Source organism: Rutidosis leptorrhynchoides, chromosome 7, assembly GCF_046630445.1.
Source record: "Rutidosis leptorrhynchoides isolate AG116_Rl617_1_P2 chromosome 7, CSIRO_AGI_Rlap_v1, whole genome shotgun sequence".
Taxonomy (NCBI): domain Eukaryota; kingdom Viridiplantae; phylum Streptophyta; class Magnoliopsida; order Asterales; family Asteraceae; genus Rutidosis; species Rutidosis leptorrhynchoides.
In genome coordinates this window covers 109,240,191-109,264,513 of record NC_092339.1, presented here as the reverse complement: position 1 = coordinate 109,264,513, position 24,323 = coordinate 109,240,191, and the positions used below count along the sequence as shown (strand labels likewise).

Here is a 24,323-nt window from a genome sequence, read left to right as displayed (position 1 = left end):
AGATGATGATTGTTTAATATGCATTTTATGTGTTTGATGAAATGTTCAGCTGACAGTTTCTTAATCGGACTATGTGGTTCCACGGGTCATTAAACTAAATAACTTTAGCATTTACATTCACTTAATACTTAAAACATATCATTAAAATGTTTCGTTTATACGTGATTCCACATTTCATTTCACTAGTATAATCTATAAAGTCAATATTTATATTTATGTTTATGTTTATAATAGTTAATGGTAATGTACGAGTTCTGTTCTTAAATATCTCAGCTGTGGAATGAACACCAATATTAAACATATCTTCAGTAACTATACCTAGTTTCTAGTTTTTAACTACCTTGAGGATAATTAGAGAAACTCGTGTCGAATTTTAAAGTTGAAAATGATGATTCAAGTAGACCGAAAAGTAGAAGTTGCAAACTACAGTAGTGTAATATCAACTAATTAAACTTCTTAGGACTCATTAATGAAAAATTTGTAATACCATTTTTAACCCTGAAGGGCGTGTTGGCGTGTTGCTGGGTGAGGGTGGGGTGTTTGATGAGTGTGCTGCCAGACTGCTGTGTAATGGGTGGCGTGCTGAGTGGCGTGTTGGAGGTATTTTTTTATTTCTTTTTCATATTTCATGTAGTTATTTTATTTTATTTAATTAGTTATATTAGTATTATAACAAATTGATTTAATAAAACACACTAAAATTAATAATAAAAATATGATTACATTTAAAAAGTCCTAAAAATATAAAATTACAATACAATAATTAAAAGATTACAATACGATAATTAAAAAAACATTACAATAACTAAACATTACTTAAATGGCACGACGGTAGTTTAATGGAAGATTCCAAATATGCTCGGTTAAGTCCGCACGAAGTGCATTATGCACATCTTTGTCGCGTATTTCCTTTTCTCTTGCAGCTCGAGTAGTATTTCGATTCCTAACAAAAACTGGTCGGTTTTCTGGCTCTCTTAGATACTCTTCGTCAAGTGACGTTATAGCAAAACCATTATCCTCTTGGATCATATTGTGCAATAGAACACAACAATATAATATGCGGTGCATTTTTTTAGCTCTCCAAGCTCGTCCAGGCACACGTAATATATTGAATCTACCTTGAAGGACACCAAATGTTCGCTCGACATCTTTTCGTGCACTTTCTTGAAAACGTGTAAACTTTGCAGATGGCTCGTCGGTTGGGGATGAATATGCTTTGATAAGTGTAGCCTAATCCGGATAAATACCGTCCGCGAGATAATAACCATGTGTGTAGTCATGACCATTTACTGTAAATGGTGAAGGTGGAGCGGAACCGTTCTTAATAGAATCAAACAATGGGGGACGGTTTAACACAATGATGTCATTGTTGGAACCTGCAACACCAAAATATGTATGCCATATCCACATATCATACGAAGCTACAGCTTCGAAAATAAGAGATGGTTTTTTTATGCCCACTTGTGTATTGACCTTGCCATGCAACAGGACAATTCTTCCATTCCCAATGCATGCAATCGATGCTCCCAAGCATCCCCCTAAACCATGCCTTGTTTTGTGCGTTTCGTATATTCGTTGAATATCACGTGCAGTTCGTTTACGTAGATATTCGTCTTGGTACAAATCACTAACACACAAACAAAAGTTGTCTAAACAGTTTAATGATGTTGCTCACTCATATACAAATATTCGTCCCACATATCACCCGTGTGACAACCCGGAAATTTCCAACCAAATTTAAACTTTAATCTTTATATGTTTCCGACACGATAAGCAATATTTGTTAAGTTAAATTGCAAGAATTTTAAACTATGTTCATACATTCATTCAACCTCGACCAAGTTCCAACGATTCACGAACCATTAAACGAATATGATTATATATGTATATGTGTATATATATTATAACTTGAAACGTAAACAAAATATTAGATTAAATACTTTATATGATTGTATATGTTTCAAAATGTTTATCAATGGAATTAGAAGATAAGATCAAATGATTGAATTATCAGATATATTGAATTATGATTACAAGTCTCTGTTGAAAGGCCCACGTTGATTTGAGAAATCTTTCCATTTTAACAATATTCAGAAAATGGTAAAGTGATTTATAAATAAGAACAAATTGTCAATCATTGAGAACTAGACAAAGGATAGTGGAAGATTGAATCTCATAAAGACTCGATTGATCTATTTAGTTTCAAACGTACAAAAACGTTTTCAGTTTAAAAAGAACTTTATTATTAAAACGTATATAACTTTTATAAATATCTAGAACCACTTTTGACAACTCATTACTTAACTAGTATGATAAAGATAACGATATTTATATTTTATTTTATTAAATATATATAACGATTTAAATTAATATTATATATATTTATACGCGTATTATACGTACATAGTTTTATAATTTTACTATACTTAAACTTTACCTTTACTTTATTTTTACTTTACTTTAACTTTAATAATTCACTTTAATAATTCATACTTTAATAATTCACTTTAATAATTCATACTTTAATAATTCACTTTAATAATTCATACGTTAATAATTCACTTTAATAATTCAAAAATCTATTATAAATAGAATTCAATAGGTTTCATTATTTCATAGAAACTTGAAAATATTTTTCTCTAAACTCTCTCAATCGATTTACATATATATTTACTCCGCATTATTTCAAGATATTATTAGTATACATAAAATATTACGACGGAGTGCTGTCCGAGTGATTTCGAAATTGTTTTTCGAGTAGGATAGGATTAAGGAAATTATGAGTTATAGCTATAGAGGTGATTGAGTATGGTTCATGGGTATGCTCGTGAGGTCAATATAGTGTTTATCATTGCCGTTGCGTCTACGTACCTTTTCTGCAATATTGAATCTCAATGTTGATACGTGAGTACTCATAATTTAACTTTTACATATTAATAGTGTATCCCTGACTAGTGCTCGAGTATTTAGGATTATGCATGCTTGTACTTTTGATATTGCCCTTAGACAGGTTAGGTTGAATATTGAATTAGTTACACTTGCGGTTGATATAAGGTATAAGATATGCATGTCCTTGGAAAGCTAGCGAAAAATTAAGAACTTTTCCTTTAGATATCGAATGGTTTCGATGAACGGATTAGAAGTTATAATCAATTGAATTTTCGATATTTTTATTAAAAATGATTATTATTATCGTCATTTTTTATCGTCGTTCTAGTTTTATCTTATTATTATCATTATTATTATCTTTATCAATAAAAAGGATTTATCATTAAAAATTGTTATTTTTTTTATTATTACTATCGTTATTATCGTTAAAGTTATAATTAGTATTATTATTACTATCCAATTATTATTATTATTATTATTATTATTATTATTATTATTAGTATTATTATTATTATTATCATTATTAATATATATATATCATTATTTAAAAATGGTTATTGTTATTGTTATTATTATTATTACTATATTATCATTAAGATAATTATTAGTATTATCGTTAATAATGTTATAGTAACTATCATTATTAATATAAGTGTAATTAAAACAAATATTTGTAACACCTAATTATTTTGATTACTATTATTATCATTATTATGAACACGATATAAAAGACGATTAAAAGCTATTAAACGAAACGATTAGGAAATAATGAGTAAGAGTATCATGATGAAATTAAAATATTATAAGATATTGATTTAGATAAAATTATCGTTCTTATTATTTTTATCATTACTATTATTATTAAAAGTATCGTTAGTATTAAAACTATCATTTTAATAAAAATTATCATTTTAATAGAAATGTCATTGTTACTATAAAATATCATTATTATTATTATTTTAAATAGAATTATTATTTTAAAGATAATATTAAAAATTATCGTAAATATTAAAGTTATCATAATTAGAATTATCGTTTTATCATAATGTCATCTTAGTAATTATAAATATTGATATTTTTATAATAATAATTATTATTACAAAATAATACAACTTTTACTTACTATCATTATAGATATTATTTTATCAAATAAATATGTGATACAAACATATTTTACTACGTGTAATAACTTACTTTAATAATACCTATCATATTATCTTTATGATATTAAATGAACCCTATAAATTTGATTACTTAATATATATAAAAGTATATTTTATTACATAAATTTAATATAAAATTTTATTTATTAATAAATAAATTATATTATTACTCTAATAAATCTTTTAAAAATATTTAAAAATATAAAACGACGATATTTAAACTATATATTAATCATGTATAGATTTTTGGAAATTATTTTGAGTCAAATTTACTTTTGTTGACTTTTGCATATTAGTCTCGAGCATTAGGATTGTGGTACACTATGACTTGACCTAATTTGTTAGACAAATATTGAACAACACATAATTATATATAATTAATTTAGGTTCGTGAATCCGAGGCCAACCTTGCACTTGTTCAATGACATTATATGTATTTTTACTACGAAATACAGTATGGTGAGTTTCATTTGCCTTTTTACCCTTTATATTTTTGGGACTGAGAATACATGCGCTTTTATAAATGTTTGACGAAAAAGACACAAGTAATTGAAACTACATTCTATGGTTGAATTATCGAAATCGAATATGCCCCTTTTTATTAAAGTCTGGTAATCTAAGAATTAGGGAACAGACACCCTAATTGACGCGAATCCTAAAGATAGATCTATTGGGCCTAACAAACCCCATCCGAAGTACCGGATGCTTTAGTACTTCGAAATTTATATCATGTCCGAAGGAGGATCCCGGAATGATAGGGGATATTCTTATATGTATCTAGTTAATGTCGGTTACCAGGTGTTCACCATATGAATGATTATTTTTGTCTCTATGCATGGGACGTATATTTATGAGAACTGGAAATGAAATTCTTGTGGTCTATTAAAATGATGGAAATAAATGATTATGATAAACTAATGAACTCACCAACCTTTTGGTTGACACTTTAAAGCATGTTTATTCTCAGGTGTTAAAGAAATCTTCCCCTGTGCATTTGCTCATTTTAAAGATATTACTTGGAGTCTTTTATAGCATATTTAGAAGAACGTTGCATTCGAGTCATTGAGTTTATCAAAGATTATTATTAAATCAATTTATAGTTGGATAGTGGATATTATGAAATGGTATGCATGCCTGTCAATTTTCAATGTAAAGAAAGTTTGTCTTTTAAAAACGAATGCAATGTTTGTAAAATGTATCATATAGAGGTCAAATACCTCGCAATGTAATCAACTATTGTGAATCGTTTATAATGTATATGAACGGGTCCTTTCAGTTGGTATCAGAGCGGTGGTCTTAGCGAACCATGTCTGCATTAGTGTGTCTAACTGATAAGTCGTTAGGATGCATTAGTGAGTCTGGACTTCGACCGTGTCTGCATGTCAAAAGTTTTGCTTATCATTTTTAGTCGGAAAGCATCTGCTTATCATTCTTAGAAAATTACCTGCTTATCATTACTAGTCTAGACACGTCTTGCTATATTAATTGCATGAGTAGTGTATAGACAAAATTCATATCTTAGCGTATTTGCTAAATCATATCTTATCGTATCTGTTACTTTAAACTTTACCTGACATATCCCGCAAATTCCTCCGTAATCTACGAAATCTTTTGTTCTATATCTATGGATATTCTATGTAATTAGAATACCATCCGATAACCGAAAATCATTTCATATCGAAAAAAATCCTTATTCAATCGTACGAAATGGAATTCATCATTAATTCAAGTTCCTCGAATTCTGAAATGGAATCCCACTCCAGCTCTGAAAGCAGTGTGACCGGTATGGATCAACCAATCAGCCATCATCTATTCTGGATGAATTGGGGATGGGTTCGTAGCCTCCTCAATCATTGGAGACAAGAAGAAGGTGATTCCTTCCATCCACCCCATTGCCCTCTTAACGAAGAACCTGAAGCACTTACCGGCGAACCAATCCGAAACACCATTTTCTCTCTCATTTCCAGAGTATCTCGTCACGATTATATACTACATCAAATTCTAGATTATATTTATCCGCTCGTCCGAACCGACAATCACCCCGGTATAATAGAAGAAGTCAACGAGCTTCGCGCTCGGGTAGTGATTTTTGAGAATATGGTGCAAAGATTACAAACACCAGCAGCAGCACCAGTAGCATAACCAGTACCACCATCATCAACGCCAACAGTACCATTACCACCTCCAACCACAACCGCGTCGTAAACCTCAACTTCACAATTTGTCCCACGAGCATCAACGTCATACGCACCGTAGATACCAAGGAGTACCAACAACAATAACTGACGAAGTATTAGTTCATAACTTCATTGGAGAAACATTCCGCGGCGATTATGTAATCTCTAAAGTCTTAGAGATTATCTAATCTAGCCCTAACCATAAATCAGTTAAACGAACCAAAATGATAGAAGGAAGAGTAGAAACCCTGACAAAAATGGTGTGTGATTAACAAGCTAAACTTGCTTTACCAACAACATCAACAGTACCGCCAGCGTTACCAGCATCGTCAGTACAGTCAACATCCGAATCAACAACACCGATAACATCACAAACTCCGTCAGTTCAAGAATCACTGTGGACATCATTACGAATCAATAACGTGTATATTGTATCAACGAGTTATGAAGAATTAACTCATTCTCTCTGAAGAAATTATATGTATATTATATATATATATATATTTTGATATAAATCTTTCCGTGCTAAGCTATTGTATGTGAATCTTAACTACTCGGTTAATTCATATTACAAATATGCAATAATGTACGTCCTTCGGCCGCAACTTAACCAGCGTTAACTACAATCTCTGTCGCAATTCAACAAATTCCAATTCATAATAAATCAAGTATATATTTGATTTTACAATTTCATTATCGATGTACCCGAAAATTTTCAGATAACATCATTCGTACTTTGCGAAATTCACAAGAATTCCACGAACCGAACATCATACATCAACAAATAACGAAGTATTGATTCATAATTTCAATGTCATTAAAGAAATACTGCGTAAAAGTTATGTACTTTTTAAAGCCTTTAGGGATTATTCAATTCTAGTTTCAACCGTAAATCAAATGAGTTTAATTTAACATTAACTCATTAAATCTATGTTACATTTGAAGAAAATATACATATATATATTTTCATAAAGACTGTAATAAAATTCTTTTGTACAAAATATTAATTGTGAATTTTTTCTAACGGGTAGGTAATACCCGAGAGATATATAAATTCACAATTAATATGTTACATTCTTCGAATCTGATTCAGCAAATCATCCATTATACTCCCTACTTTCACAACAATATATATTCTTTTATAGAAATCAAAACAACTATACTCTGTAGCGACCCCGACAAATCGTCAAATGACGGCGTCATCTACGTATGGTCCCATTACATGGTCGTAAGTCTTTATAACAAAGTTTGACCGAAAAGTATGTCGCATTCATTTCATAAATAAGGGTGTTTCAAAGTTTACAAAAGTAGTTTCCATAACAAGTACATAACAATGTTTAAAGTTTGTATGAAACACGTGCGACACGATTAAAAGTAGTCAAAAAGACGCTCCACGTATGCAAGTATACTCGACATCCAATGCAAGTATCAAAAGTATGAGCGGAAGCATATATCACCTAAGTTCAAGGACCTGAGAAAAACATAGAGAATCTGTCAACGAAAACGTTGGTGAAATCACAGGTTTAAATAAGTAAGTGAGTAAAAGTAAGTTGAACCACAAGATTTGCAACATCGATAAAGTCATAGTACATTCTAAAAGTTAATATTCACGAGCACTCAATTATCAAAGCTTAACATTCCGTCCGTTGAACCCCGTAATAATAGTGTTAGAACATACACTGTTTCCCGAAAATATATTTCACCCGTAGACGGTAGCGAACCGTCCGAAGTGAGGGTTTGTCAAACCCATATGGCCATATAACATAAGTTCTCGCTTACACCATCTGATGTAACTAATGATAATCGAATTGAGGATTTGTGTTCAAACTCGTATGTAGAATGTTTGTTTTCCCTGTACTTGTGTTCACGTAGTTTAAAAGAACGTTTATGTTTTCTCATCCCAAAAGTAAGTTCAAAAAGAGTAAAAGTGGGACTATGATCTCACCTTGTATGCACGAACAAAAAGTACTTCGACAAGTAACGTGTGCAAAGAACAATGCTAGTCTTGACCTAAACAATTAGGTTGTATCAATATCGATAGTCACGAAAGGTCAAAGATGTTCAATTAGTCCTATGGCTCAATACGACTCGATTAATATAGCATGTGAAGCAAATTGTCAAGTTTCATGCACGTTACAAGTAGTTAAACATGTTAGAACGATTGTATAATTGTTTGGTTAAGTTTGACTAAAGTCAAACTTGGTCAAAGTCAAAGTCAACGGGGTCGGGTCGGGTGTCCGACAATTTTCTCATGATGAGAAATCATATATGAGCATAATAGTCAAGTCTCATGGTAAACAGGATTATAGTTAAGCGGGAACATTTTGTGATATGAAAAACAAAGACAAAAATGAGCTGGACCAAATGCGCGGCGCGCTGTGGGTTGCGCGGCGCGCATCCAAGTGTAAATCCTGGTCAGAAATTAACCAAGAAGGCAGACATCTGGGATTTTTGATTATGCGCGGCGCGCAGGTATGTGCGCGGCGCGCACTACCTGGGAAACATGTTGTTTGCAGAAAATTGGTCTAAGTCACGACCCAAAACACAATTTAACACATTTCATGCACCGAAAACATTTAAAACGCATATCATATATCATTAGAAAGGTAATTTGACAAGGAAGATAACTAAATGCATTTACTCAATCAAAACCAAACAAACTCATATCAAAATCACCATTAATGCTCACATTTATTACTTCCAAGTTCATAAATGCAATTTAATGATTCGGAAATTTAATACACCCATTTAATACGCCGTTGTGTAGATAATCACGCATACAATGTATCTAAACACTTACAAACAACATTACATGTCATTCAAAGCATTACAAAACCATTTCAAGTTCATGAAACCCTAACCCATATTCACCAAATTTCATAATCAAGTTTATGAACTAATCCATGTCAACCTACATACCAATTTGAAGCTAGTGATGTTAGGAACACAATTAAAACATGATCTTTCATCTTTAAACAACATATGAACACCTAAAACTCAAGATTAAGCAAGCATTCTTTCAATATGAATTAGTTACACCAAACTAGCAAGAACAAGCATACAAAACACATAATCATACTAGACTTGAGCCATAGACACTAATTAACAACCTTTTTAACTCAAAAACTCAAGAACACATAAAATTAGTGATTTTAGAAAGTTACCCAAATTTGATGAGATCGGTATGGAATCGAAGAGGAGATCACGAGGAGTTCAAATATGTAATTTGTTTGGCCCGAAGCTTGATCGATTTAATATGGATGATGAATTCTTGAATTGGATAATTGAAGGAAAATGAGAAAGTAGAGAAAGAAAAGATAAAATGAAAATGAAAATGAGAAGAGGTGGGGTTGACTAGTCACATGCTAGTCACCTCTTTAGTGTATTGGCGAAACTAGTCCCTCAAGTTGCAATCGGGTGCGTTAGATTACCTAAAACAAGATAATTGTAACGCGTATTAACGAGAGATGTTATAAACATATAACGGAACTTAAATAGTTAAACGGAAAAGTAAACGGAAAAAGGCGGGATGTTACATTACCTACACCTTAAAAGAAATTTCGTCCCGAAATTTAAGCAGGCGTAGTAATCGTTGTTTCCTCCTCGGAATCCGACGATTCCGGAACCGGGAATAGATGAGGGTGTTTCTTTCGCATTTGATCTTCCCTTTCCCAAGTAAACTCGGGTCCTCTTTTGGTGTTCCATCGGACCTTAACAATCGGGATCCGGCTTTGTTTCAATTCCTTCTCGACGTAGTCCACAATTTCAACCGGTTCCTCCACAAAATGGAGTTTGTCATTAATAGTAAGTTCCTCGAGAGGAACGACGATATCGGGCTCGGCAAGACATTTCTTCAAATTAGATACATGAAAAGTAGGATGGACGGAGCTTAGTTGAGGCGGAAGATCCAAACGATACGCAACGGTTCCAACACGCTCTAAGATTTCGAAAGGACCAACGTACCGCGGATTTAGTTTTCCACGTTTCCCAAAACGGATGACACCTTTCCAAGGTGCGACTTTTAACATGACGCGGTCACCGACTTGAAATTCGAGGTCCTTGCGTCTTTTGTCGGTATAGCAATTTTGACGACTCCGGGCCGTCCGAAGCTTATCTCGGATTTGAAGAATCTTCTCGGTTGTTTCGTGAATGAGTTCGGGCCCGGAAATTTGCACGTCACCCACTTCGGCCCAACAAAGAGGAGAGCGACATTTTCGGCCATATAATGCTTCAAAAGGTGCGGCCTTAATACTCGCGTGATAACTATTGTTATATGAGAACTCGGCGAGAGGTAAGTGCTTGTCCCAAGCTTTTCCAAAATCAACAACGCAAGCTCGTAACATATCCTCCAAGGTTTGTACCGTACGTTCACTTTGCCCATCGGTTTGAGGATGATATGCGGTACTCATGTCTAAACGCGTTCCCAACGCTTCTTGCAACGTACGCCAAAATCTAGAAACGAAACGGCCATCTCGGTCGGAGATAATCGATAAAGGTACGCCATGTCGGGCTACAATCTCCTTAATGTAAAGTCGTGCAAGTTTCTCCATTTTGTCGGTTTCTTTCATGGCGAGAAAGTGCGCGGATTTGGTGAGGCGATCGACAATGACCCAAATAGTATCATAACCGCCCGACGTTTTCGGTAATTTGGTGATAAAATCCATCGTGATCCTTTCCCACTTCCATTGCAGGATCTCGGGTTGTTGGAGTAACCCAGACGGTCTTTGGTGTTCGGCTTTGACTTTAGCGCAAGTCAAACATTTGGCGACGTATCTAGCAACTTCCTTTTTGATGTTCGGCCACCAATATTGTTCCTTAAGGTCATGGTACATCTTATTGGCACCGGGATGAATCGAGTGTCGTGATTTGTGGGCTTCGTCTAGGATGAGGTTTCGTAAGTCGCCATATCTAGGCACCCAAATTCTTCCGGCGTAATATCGAAGTCCGTTCTCCTTAACTTCGAATCGAGAGACAAGGATGTTTAAAAGTTCACGTCCGATGTGATTGTCCTTAAGAGCCTCCTCTTGGGCTACGCGAATTTGGCTATTAAGGTTGGAGTGGATAGTGATGTTTAAAGCTCGGACACGAAGAGGTACCGCTCTTTCCTTTCTACTTAAGGCATCGGCCACTACATTTGCCTTCCCGGGGTGGTAACGAAGCTCGCAATTATAATCGTTCAAGGTTTCAATCCACCTTCGTTGTCTCATGTTTAGTTGCTTTTGATCGAAGATGTGTTGGAGACTTTTGTGATCGGTAAAGATAGTACTTTTGGTACCAAGAAGATGATGTCTCCATAACTTAAGTGCAAAGATGACGGCACCGAGTTCAAGATCATGTGTCGTGTAGTTTCGTTCGTGAACTTTGAGTTGTCGAGAGGCATAAGCAATGACTTTCTTTCGTTGCATTAATACGCATCCATAACCGTTTTTCGAGGCATCACAATATATAACAAAATCATCATTGCCTTCAGAAAGTGACAAGATAGGAGCGGTGGTTAGTTTAGTTTTCAAGATTTGGAAAGCGGTTTCTTGTTCGGATGTCCAAACGAATTTTCGTTCCTTGTGAGTTAACGCGGTTAAAGGACGAGCGATTAGGGAGAAATCCTTGATGAATTTACGATAGTATCCGGCGAGACCCAAGAATTGATGAATTTGAGTAGGAGTAGTAGGAGTCTCCCATTTACTAATGGCTTCGATTTTTGCGGGATCGACTTTAATGCCTTGATCACTTACAACGTGACCGAGGAATTGAACTTCCTTCAACCAAAATTCACACTTGGAGAACTTGGCATAGAGTTGTTCTTTCCTCAAGAGTTCAAGCACGAGTCGGAGATGTTCTTTGTGTTCCTCTTCGCTTTTAGAATAGACCAAAATATCGTCAATGAACACGATAACGAATTTGTCGAGGTAAGGTTTGCAAACGCGGTTCATGAGATCCATGAACACCGCCGGTGCGTTAGTGAGACCAAAAGGCATGACAAGGAATTCGTAACTACCGTAACGAGTCCGGAAAGCGGTTTTGGAGACATCTTCCCCCTTAACCCTTAGTTGATGATAACCCGAACGGAGATCGATTTTTGAATATACACAAGACCCTTGTAGTTGATCAAAGAGGTCATTGATGCGAGGAAGAGGATATCGGTTCTTAACCGTCAATTTGTTTAGTTCACGATAATCAATGCACATTCGTAGGGATCCGTCTTTCTTCTTGACGAACAAAATCGGAGCGCCCCATGGTGAATGGCTAGGTTGGATAAAACCACGGTCAAGTAGTTCTTGGAGTTGACTTTGCAATTTTTGCAACTCGGGTGGAGCGAGTCTATATGGTGCACGCGCTACGGGTGCGGCTCCCGGAATAAGATCGATTTGAAATTCAACCGGTCGATGAGGTGGAAGACCCGGTAATTCGTCGGGAAATACATCGGAAAAGTCACTAACAATTGGCACATCATCGATGCGCTTTTCGTCGGCCTCGACTTTCTTAACGTGAGCAAGAATCGCGAAACAACCCTTACGGAGTAGCTTTCGAACTTTAAGGCACGAAACGAGATTGAGTCCGGTGCAATTTTTGTCGCCATAGACAATCAATGGTTCACCGTTCTCGATAGGAATTCGGATTGCGTGAAGATCGCAAAGAATGTGAGATTTATTTTTGACCATCCAATTCATACCGATTATTACATCAAAACTTCCTAGTTCCATGGGTATTAAGTCAATTTCAAATTCATTACCCAAAATGTTCAAAGTACACCCCCGGTAGTATGTGTCGGCACTTAAAAGTTTTCCGTCGGCCACTTCGATGGAATAAGTAGTATCTAAAGGGTGTGGTGGAGTGCAAAGAGTAGGAGCCAAAGTCTTAGACACAAAACATTTATCGGCACCCGAATCGAATAAGCAAGTAACATAAGTGTTGTTGAGAAGAAACGTACCCGTGACTAGTTCATTGTCATCTCGGGCTTCCTCGGTGTTGATGTTAAAGGCTCGGCCTCGGTTGTTGGGGTTGGCTTTCTTTTTCAGGCATTCGTTCTTATAATGGCCCGTTTGGCCACATTCGTAACAAGTGACCGTTTTTGGAGGATTGGACCCCTTTCGAGCAACGGGGGTGGCGCTTGTGCAATTGTTGGCCCTATGACCAACACCTTGGCAACGGTGACAAACTAGCTTGTTACATTCGCCGTGATGATGCTTGTGGCATTTGTTGCAAAAAGGTAAGTTTCCGACATAACCCTTATTGCCGTCGTTGTTGAAAGGCTTTTTGGTGAAGGTGTTGTTGTTGTAGTTGGTTGATGGAGTGGCTTCCCATTTCCTTTTGTTGCCACCCGACTTGTCCTCGGCCTTAGGAGCCGGCACTACGATTTCGTCAACCGTTTTTCAATTAGTTGGCGAGCCATGTTCATAGCGGCTTGATGAGTAGTGGGTTTGGATGACATCACCCCTTGTTTGATGCTTTTTGGAAGACCGAGCATGTAGAGCTCAATCCTTTGAGATTCGGGGTTAACAAGATTAGGACACATCAAGGATAGTTCGGCGAAGCGTTGATTATAAGCTTTAAGATCGTTTCCGACCGCTTTCAAAGCTCTTAGTTCTTCCTCAAGCTTTCGGGTTTCTTCGCGCGGAAAATATTCAACAATCATCTTTTCTCTTAGATCGGCCCAAGAGAGGGCATGAGCTTCATCGGTACCCACCGATTGAACATAGGTGTTCCACCATGTTAGAGCAATTCCGGAGAAAGTGTGGGTGGAGTATTTGACCTTGTCTTGATCCCGACAACCGCTTATGCTAAAGACGGCCTCGGTTTGTTCAAACCAACGAGTAAGCACAACCGGTCCCCCGGTTCCATCATAGGTGTGAGGTTTGCACCCCATGAAAGCTTTGTAGGAGCACCCTTCGCTAGAGTTACCGGCTCCTTGGTTGTTGTTGTTGTTATTATTGTTGTTGTTGGACGAGTGACCGGCCATGGCCGCATCCACGGCGGTGGCTATCATGCGTTGCAAAGCTTGTTCGGGAGTTTCGGGAGGGGCGCGTCGACGAGCCATTGTTCCTTCAAAACACAAGAATACCGTTGGTTAGTATTCTAAATAATACTAACCGTGATATGGAATAAAGATAAAGAGGAAATTATCCTTGACTCGCCTTAAATTCTTTATGTCATAATGTCGGTATGTTCATATGAGTCACCGTAATATAATTTCCGGGAATTATATTACCCTAATTCATATGTGCATTCGACATCACCACATATAGTCAAGGTGGCGTGTCAATTAAATTATACAACGCAAGAGTAAGATAGAATAAGAGTAGATATGAGTAAGAGAGTTCGAGTATAAATGCACAAATAGTCAAGTAATTCCTATGTCAAGTCTATATGCCGGTTGTAGTCTAGACTCACCAATGTACCCTAAGACTCGGGGTTGACACCAATGAACTCTAAATCCCTACAACCAAAGCTCTGATACCACTTGTAGCGACCCCGAAAAATCGTCAAATGACGGCGTCATCTACGTATGGTCCCATTACATGGTCGTAAGTCTTTATAACAAAGTTTGACCGAAAAGTATGTCGCATTCATTTCATAAATAAGGGTGTTTCAAAGTTTACAAAAGTAGTTTCCATAACAAGTACATAACAATGTTTAAAGTTTGTATGAAACACGTGCGACACGATTAAAAGTAGTCAAAAAGACGCTCCACGTATGCAAGTATACTCGACATCCAATGCAAGTATCAAAAGTATGAGCGGAAGCATATATCACCTAAGTTCAAGGACCTGAGAAAAACATAGAGAATCTGTCAACGAAAACGTTGATGAAATCACAGGTTTAAATAAGTAAGTGAGTAAAAGTAAGTTGAACCACAAGATTTGCAACATCGATAAAGTCATAGTACATTCTAAAAGTTAATATTCACGAGCACTCAATTATCAAAGCTTAACATTCCGTCCGTTGAACCCCGTAATAATAGTGTTAGAACATACACTGTTTCCCGAAAATATATTTCACCCGTAGACGGTAGCGAACCGTCCGAAGTGAGGGTTTGTCAAACCCATATGGCCATATAACATAAGTTCTCGCTTACACCATCTGATGTAACTAATGATAATCGAATTGAGGATTTGTGTTCAAACTCGTATGTAGAATGTTTGTTTTCCCTGTACTTGTGTTCACGTAGTTTAAAAGAACGTTTATGTTTTCTCATCCCAAAAGTAAGTTCAAAAAGAGTAAAAGTGGGACTATGATCTCACCTTGTATGCACGAACAAAAAGTACTTCAACAAGTAACGTGTGCAAAGAACAATGCTAGTCTTGACCTAAACAATTAGGTTGTATCAATATCGATAGTCACGAAAGGTCAAAGATGTTCAATTAGTCCTATAGCTCAATACGACTCGATTAATATAGCATGTGAAGCAAATTGTCAAGTTTCATGCACGTTACAAGTAGTTAAACATGTTAGAACGATTGTATAATTGTTTGGTTAAGTTTGACTAAAGTCAAACTTGGTCAAAGTCAAAGTCAACGGGGTCGGGTCGGGTGTCCGACAATTTTCTCATGATGAGAAATCATATATGAGCATAATAGTCAAGTCTCATGGTAAACAGGATTATAGTTAAGCGGGAACATTTTGTGATATGAAAAACAAAGACAAAAATGAGCTGGACCAAATGCGCGGCGCGCTGTGGGTTGCGCGGCGCGCATCCAAGTGTAAATCCTGGTCAGAAATTAACCAAGAAGGCAGACATCTGGGATTTTTGATTATGCGCGGCGCGCAGGTATGTGCGCGGCGCGCACTACCTGGGAAACATGTTGTTTGCAGAAAATTGGTCTAAGTCACGACCCAAAACACAATTTAACACATTTCATGCACCGAAAACATTTAAAACGCATATCATATATCATTAGAAAGGTAATTTGACAAGGAAGATAACTAAATGCATTTACTCAATCAAAACCAAACAAACTCATATCAAAATCACCATTAATGCTCACATTTATTACTTCCAAGTTCATAAATGCAATTTAATGATTCGGAAATTTAATACACCCATTTAATACGCCGTTGTGTAGATAATCACGCATACAATGTATCTAAACACTTACAAACAACATTACATGTCATTCAAAGCATTACAAAACCATTTCAAGTTCATGAAACCCTAACCCATATTCACCAAATTTCATAATCAAGTTTATGAACTAATCCATGTCAACCTACATACCAATTTGAAGCTAGTGATGTTAGGAACACAATTAAAACATGATCTTTCATCTTTAAACAACATATGAACACCTAAAACTCAAGATTAAGCAAGCATTCTTTCAATATGAATTAGTTACACCAAACTAGCAAGAACAAGCATACAAAACACATAATCATACTAGACTTGAGCCATAGACACTAATTAACAACCTTTTTAACTCAAAAACTCAAGAACACATAAAATTAGTGATTTTAGAAAGTTACCCAAATTTGATGAGATCGGTATGGAATCGAAGAGGAGATCACGAGGAGTTCAAATATGTAATTTGTTTGGCCCGAAGCTTGATCGATTTAATATGGATGATGAATTCTTGAATTGGATAATTGAAGGAAAATGAGAAAGTAGAGAAAGAAAAGATAAAATGAAAATGAAAATGAGAAGAGGTGGGGTTGACTAGTCACATGCTAGTCACCTCTTTAGTGTATTGGCGAAACTAGTCCCTCAAGTTGCAATCGGGTGCGTTAGATTACCTAAAACAAGATAATTGTAACGCGTATTAACGGGAGATGTTATAAACATATAACGGAACTTAAATAGTTAAACGGAAAAGTAAACGGAAAAAGGCGGGATGTTACATACTCATTCAAAATTTAATTACATATTCTGATTTTGAAATCTCAAAATTCAACTTGAGATATGACCAAAATCATCACTCTTAGATCCTTACATCTTTCACAAGCTATATTTTGACTTCAAAACTGTGTTAGAACATCAAATGTATGTTAACGATTACAATCTGTGTTCAAACCCTTCGAAAATTTCTGAAGACACTTCGAATGATGAGCAATCGAGATGATGATCCAACCACATGTTACCCACAGTTATGTACCCGAAAAACTCTTGAAACCAAAGTAAAAGTTTAAACAACGTATCCGCGTCAGATTCTTTGGCATTTATTACCAAAAATAACTTTGCGACTCCTATTTAAAGTAGCCAGTTTTGTCACAGCTCCAGCAAGTCAACTTCGACTTTTCAGTCAGACTAACCTTATTATAACCTTGAGATATACACCATCGTTACCAGGGAACCTTTTACATTTCACCACATTATTAGCAGATGTACCAACAACTTCATTACCCTTTGACTTTAGCCTCTCCAAAAAGTCATTATAATTATTCATTGAAACCCCATCATTTACTCATTCGCATCTTGTAATGAGAATTGCCATACGAATCATTGGGAATTAGCAATCAGTATTTTGAAATCTCGCAGGATGTCTACGCCAACAGTTATATGTGTATATATAACGTCTATCTTTTGGACTTAATTTGAATGTGAAGTTTCTGAAAAACACTCCGAACTACGAATTGGTTCTCCGAAAATGAAAAAAAAAAAAAAATGCTGATGAAGCAGCGAAAACTATAAACGACTTTAAACGGTAAAATCTGGATTATAATGATGAAGTGTGCTGGCAAAGCGCAGAAAAAGAGAAGTTTTGGAACTGGAAAACGGATTGAGCAAAGTAGGAAGGAGGCTGTGGACAAATTACAAAGACTGAACCTGACTTCAAAGGATCCAAATGATTCAGTACCTGCTGAAGTCATTAACGAATACCTTGCTCCTGACTCTAAACCCCTGCGGACAATGTTCTTCATCATCCTCTGATATTAGAAATTCTAAAATATCATCATATCTTTCATTATAAATATCCTCCATATTTCTGAAGATATTTTCTTAATTTTTCTTATTTGAAATCATTTACCTCTTCGCGCTATCTGTATTACATCATAAAAGAAACTATTTTAGTTTCTAAATTCTGAAACATTCAAGTTTAAAATAGGAATATTTTGAAGTAATGTTGGGAACTGAAGCATGAATTAGTATAATATAATGACACTTGATCAATGTGATTATATTACAGTAAGTCATGCTGAGTTTCTAAATGGAACGTGATGATTCACAGATCATAACATCATCATGTGCCATGTTATACGACTCTTGTATTCTATTTAACCTCTAAAATATCAAGAAAATATTTCTTGATGATTCGGCCTTTTCCAAGGTATTCTAGTAATTTGACAAGTCAAGATCGTGCCATCACAATTTCCTTCCTAGAACATTAACAATGTTCATTCCGAAATTCATATCTGTGAATTCTGGACCATTACAAGCGGTGCTTAATCGCAAGAAGAAGAAACGAAAGGACAAAACTCCGAAATAGAAATTGGGGTATAAATTGCAGTAAATAAAAGAGAGCATTAACTGTGAATGATAATGATTATAGAAGACAGAAGCATAGACTTTGAAATATAAAGGAACATATAAATCCCAACGACAAACCAGAAATTATAAACCATATATATCGATGCATATAGCAATATGAAGACACAGGAGAACTAGAAACACTATAAACCCAAGAGTATAGTAGAAGTAAATAGATTCTTCCGGCGGTAGATAAAAAAGAAGAATGACCGATATGAAAGTTAGAAGTATATCGAGAATCAGAACTGGATGGAGCATATTGATGAATATTTTAAAATATGAGTTGAGGGGAAAAGAATAGAAGGTGATGAAACATGACTAGGAACTTAGAAATCAACAGATTTAACTCACACAATGGCGGAATAAGTGAATCAAACCATCTAGTGAATAGGTTAAGTTTTTTTTTTTGATTAATTTAGTCAAACCACAACTAAATCAAGTGTGATTAGATCAACACCTAGAGCTATTATTCACCACCTGGGTGATTTGGACTGAGAGAGAATCAGAGGAGCTCACTAGATCTGAGTGTGTGTAACAAATGAGAGGCTTAACTTAAAATGAAGAACATAAGACTTTATATACCCCTGCTATTGACTCACCCATACGATTCATTCATCACACGTACGAGTTGGCTTCATCAGCCGTACGGGTGATCACTCACTCGTATCTTCTCATTTAGGTTGTAATTGTGACTTAGCTCAGCATCAACCATGCGTATGAGCCTGTCAGCCGTACTAGTGAGGCTTCACTCGTACGTCTGACTAAGTCTAACATAGTCAAACATCTAAATCTTGTTCCTGCAGTTCCTGTAACCACATACAAACACAGATAGGATAATAACGAGCAATCATGGTGGCCTGTAAACTGTTGTACCTGCAATGGACGTGGGTAGATGTCTAGGGAGTTGCATAAAATTCATCAACAGAAGGTGTGAGTTGTAAGGAAACGAAGGAGGTGAATTTATAAGAAAATCTCTGACAGAACAATTAAAATGGACGATAGTATTTAAAGCGGATCCTAATTCCCTTGATTACCGGAGAGTCAAATCTTATTAAGAAGATTTTCTTCAAATCCCTTGAAATCTGGGAATCAATCATATCTACGTAAAATGATAAGATGAATCTACACTTACTCATTTTACTCTTCTATGTTAGCTTCATTCGTACTCTTCATATAAATGAATTGTTTATCCAAATTATTCGCTGATAATAAAACTCTAATTTTCAGCCCGTATGCATCATGAAAACATACTTATTATCATTCACGACCTTTCCACTCAAATTTCGGGACGAAATTTCTTTAACGGGTAGGTACTGTGACAACCCGGAAATTTCCAACCAAATTTAAACTTTAATCTTTATATGTTTCCGACACGATAAGCAATATTTGTTAAGTTAAATTGCAAGAATTTTAAACTATGTTCATACATTCATTCAACCTCGACCAAGTTCCAACGATTCACGAACCATTAAACGAATATGATTATATATGTATATGTGTATATATATTATAACTTGAAACGTAAACAAAATATTAGATTAAATACTTTATATGATTGTATATGTTTCAAAATGTTTATCAATGGAATTAGAAGATAAGATCAAATGATTGAATTATCAGATATATTGAATTATGATTACAAGTCTCTGTTGAAAGGCCCACGTTGATTTGAGAAATCTTTCTATTTTAACAATATTCAGAAAATGGTAAAGTGATTTATAAATAAGAACAAATTGTCAATCATTGAGAACTAGACAAAGGATAATGGAAGATTGAATCTCATAAAGACTCGATTGATCTATTTAGTTTCAAACGTACAAAAACGTTTTCAGTTTAAAAAGAACTTTATTATTAAAACGTATATAACTTTTATAAATATCTAGAACCACTTTTGACAACTCATTGCTTAACTAGTATGATAAAGATAACGATATTTATATTTTATTTTATTAAATATATATAACGATTTAAATTAATATTATATATATTTATACGCGTATTATACGTACATAGTTTTATAATTTTACTATACTTAAACTTTACCTTTACTTTATTTTTACTTTACTTTAACTTTAATAATTCACTTTAATAATTCACTTTAATAATTCACTTTAATAATTCATACTTTAATAATTCACTTTAATAATTCATACTTTAATAATTCACTTTAATAATTCATACTTTAATAATTCACTTTAATAATTCAAAAATCTATTATAAATAGAATTCAATAGGTTTCATTATTTCATAGAAACTTGAAAATATTTTTCTCTAAACTCTCTCAATCGATTTACATATATATTTACTCCGCATTATTTCAAGATATTATTAGTATACATAAAATATTACGACGGAGTGCTGTCCGAGTGATTTCGAAATTGTTTTTCGAGTAGGATAGGATTAAGGAAATTATGAGTTATAGCTATGGAGGTGATTGAGTATGGTTCATGAGTATGCTCGTGAGGTCAATATAGTGTTTATCATTGTCGTTGCGTCTACGTACCTTTTCTGCAATATTGAATCTCAATGTTGATACGTGAGTACTCATAATTTAACTTTTACATATTAATAGTATATCCCTGATTAGTGCTCGAGTATTTAGGATTATGCATGCTTGTACTTTTGATATTGCCCTTAGACAGGTTAGGTTGAATATTGAATTAGTTACACTTGCGGTTGATATAAGGTATAAGATATGCATGTCCTTGGAAAGCTAGCGAAAAATTAAGAACTTTTCCTTTAGATATCGAATGGTTTCGATGAACGGATTAGAAGTTATAATCAATTGAATTTTCGATATTTTTATTAAAAATGATTATTATTATCGTCGTTTTTTATCGTCGTTCTAGGTTTATCTTATTATTATCATTATTATTATCTTTATTAATAAAAAGGATTTATCATTAAAAATTGTTATTTTTTTTATTATTACTATCGTTATTATTGTTAAAGTTATAATTAGTATTATTATTACTATCCAATTATTATTATTATTATTATTATTATTATTATTATTATTATTAGTATTATTATTATTATTATCATTATTAATATATATATATCATTATTTAAAAATGGTTATTGTTATTGTTATTATTATTATTACTATATTATCATTAAGATAATTATTAGTATTATCATTAATAATGTTATAGTAACTATCATTATTAATATAAGTGTAATTAAAACAAATATTTGTAACACCTAATTATTTTGATTACTATTATTATCATTATTATGAACACGATATAAAAGACGATTAAAAGCTATTAAACGAAACGATTAGGAAATAATGAGTAAGAGTATCATGATGAAATTAAAATATTATAAGATATTGATTTAGATAAAATTATCGTTCTTATTATTTTTATCATTACTATTATTATTAAAAGTATCGTTAGTATTAAAACTATCATTTTAATAAAAATTATCATTTTAATAGAAATGTCATTGTTACTATAAAATATCATTATTATTATTATTTTAAATAGAATTATTATTTTAAAGATAATATTAAAAATTATCGTAAATATTAAAGTTATCATAATTAGAATTATCGTTTTATCATAATGTCATCTTAGCAATTATAAATATTGATATTTTTATAATAATAATTATTATTACAAAATAATACAACTTTTACTTACTATCATTATAGATATTATTTTATCAAATAAATATGTGATACAAACATATTTTACTACGTGTAATAACTTACTTTAATAATACCTATCATATTATCTTTATGATATTAAATGAACCCTATAAATTTTATTACTTAATATATATAAAAGTATATTTTATTACATAAATTTAATATAAAATTTTATTTATTAATAAATAAATTATATTATTACTCTAATAAATCTTTTAAAAATATTTAAAAATATAAAACTACGATATTTAAACTATATATTAATCATGTATAGATTTTTGGAAATTATTTTGAGTCAAATTTACTTTTGTTGACTTTTGTATATTAGTCTCGAGCATTAGGATTGTGGTACACTATGACTTGACCTAATTTGTTAGACAAATATTGAACAACACATAATTATATATAATTAATTTAGGTTCGTGAATCCGAGGCCAACCTTGCACTTGTTCAATGACGTTATATGTATTTTTACTACGAAATACAGTATGGTGAGTTTCATTTGCCTTTTTACCCTTTATATTTTTGGGACTGAGAATACATGCGCTTTTATAAATGTTTGACGAAATAGACACAAGTAATTGAAACTACATTCTATGGTTGAATTATCGAAATCGAATATGCCCCTTTTTATTAAAGTCTGGTAATCTAAGAATTAGGGAACAGACACCCTAATTGACGCGAATCCTAAAGATAGATCTATTGGGCCTAACAAACCCCATCCGAAGTACCGGATGCTTTAGTACTTCAAAATTTATATCATGTCCGAAGGAGGATCCCGGAATGATAGGGGATATTCTTATATGTATCTAGTTAATTTCGGTTACCAGGTGTTCACCATATGAATGATTATTTTTGTCTCTATGCATGGGACGTATATTTATGAGAACTGGAAATGAAATTCTTGTGGTCTATTAAAATGATGGAAATAAATGATTATGATAAACTAATGAACTCACCAACCTTTTGGTTGACACTTTAAAGCATGTTTATTCTCAGGTGTTAAAGAAATCTTCCGCTGTTCATTTGCTCATTTTAAAGATATTACTTGGAGTCTTTTATAGCATATTTCGAAGAACGTTGCATTCGAGTCATTGAGTTTACCAAAGATTATTATTAAATCAATTTATAGTTGGATAGTGGATATTATGAAATGGTATGCATGCCTGTCAATTTTCAATGTAAAGAAAGTTTGTATTTTAAAAACGAATGCAATGTTTGTAAAATGTATCATATAGAGGTCAAATACCTCGCAATGTAATCAACTATTGTGAATCGTTTATAATGTATATGAACGGGTCCTTTCAACCCGCCGTACCGTAGGCCAACTGTCGTATTGCATATTTGCACTTTTGATATATATTAAAACTTTGATGACCAATAGCGTCGTATGCGTGCCTAAAATATGCAAAGTGTGCGGGTAAAGAATTAATAGTGCAGTCGCGTATACCTGCTACGATACGCTCGAATAATTGCGGTTGCATCCGATAACGTCTTTTAAATTTGTAATCGGAAAATGTAGGTTGTTCAGCAAAATAGTCTCTATGTATACGTTCAGCCGCACCTTCGCGATCCCTACGAATATAGATTCGGGCTCGTGGAGGTCGTCGAGGCCCCTGACTTGAGCCCTCACCAGCTTCTCGGTCTAGCTCTTCGGCGCACGAACGCATAACACTTAATAACATTTCATCGTCCGAAGAATCATCGTCGACGAGCTTTAAATATGTATCCATTTTGAGTAATGATTTTATAGAGAAATTGAAATTGTTTTAGATGAGAGAAATGAAAGTGTGTTTGAAATTGTATTTGATATTGTATATATAGATAAAAAGTAAGTTTTTTAATTATTTAAAATATGAATATATGTATATATCTGTTGCAAATTTGAAAGGTATATAACCTCCCACGTCACCAATTCGATCAACACGCAGACAATTGTTCATGTGTTGGGTTGAAGCACGTCGGCCTCCCCCCCCCCCCCC

General features: G+C 34.0%; 1 protein-coding gene across 1 annotated transcript; it reads right to left on the bottom strand.

The window, feature by feature from the left end:
• Positions 1–816: 816 nt before the first annotated feature.
• Positions 817–24,074, bottom strand: LOC139859512 (uncharacterized). Its single transcript, XM_071848294.1, has 4 exons — positions 23,792–24,074; positions 1,479–1,649; positions 1,291–1,376; positions 817–1,230 (listed from the first exon to the last, which is right to left on the bottom strand). The coding sequence occupies exons 1-4, from the start codon at positions 24,072–24,074 to the stop codon at positions 817–819; spliced, it is 954 nt and encodes a 317-aa protein (XP_071704395.1).
• Positions 24,075–24,323: the final 249 nt, after the last annotated feature.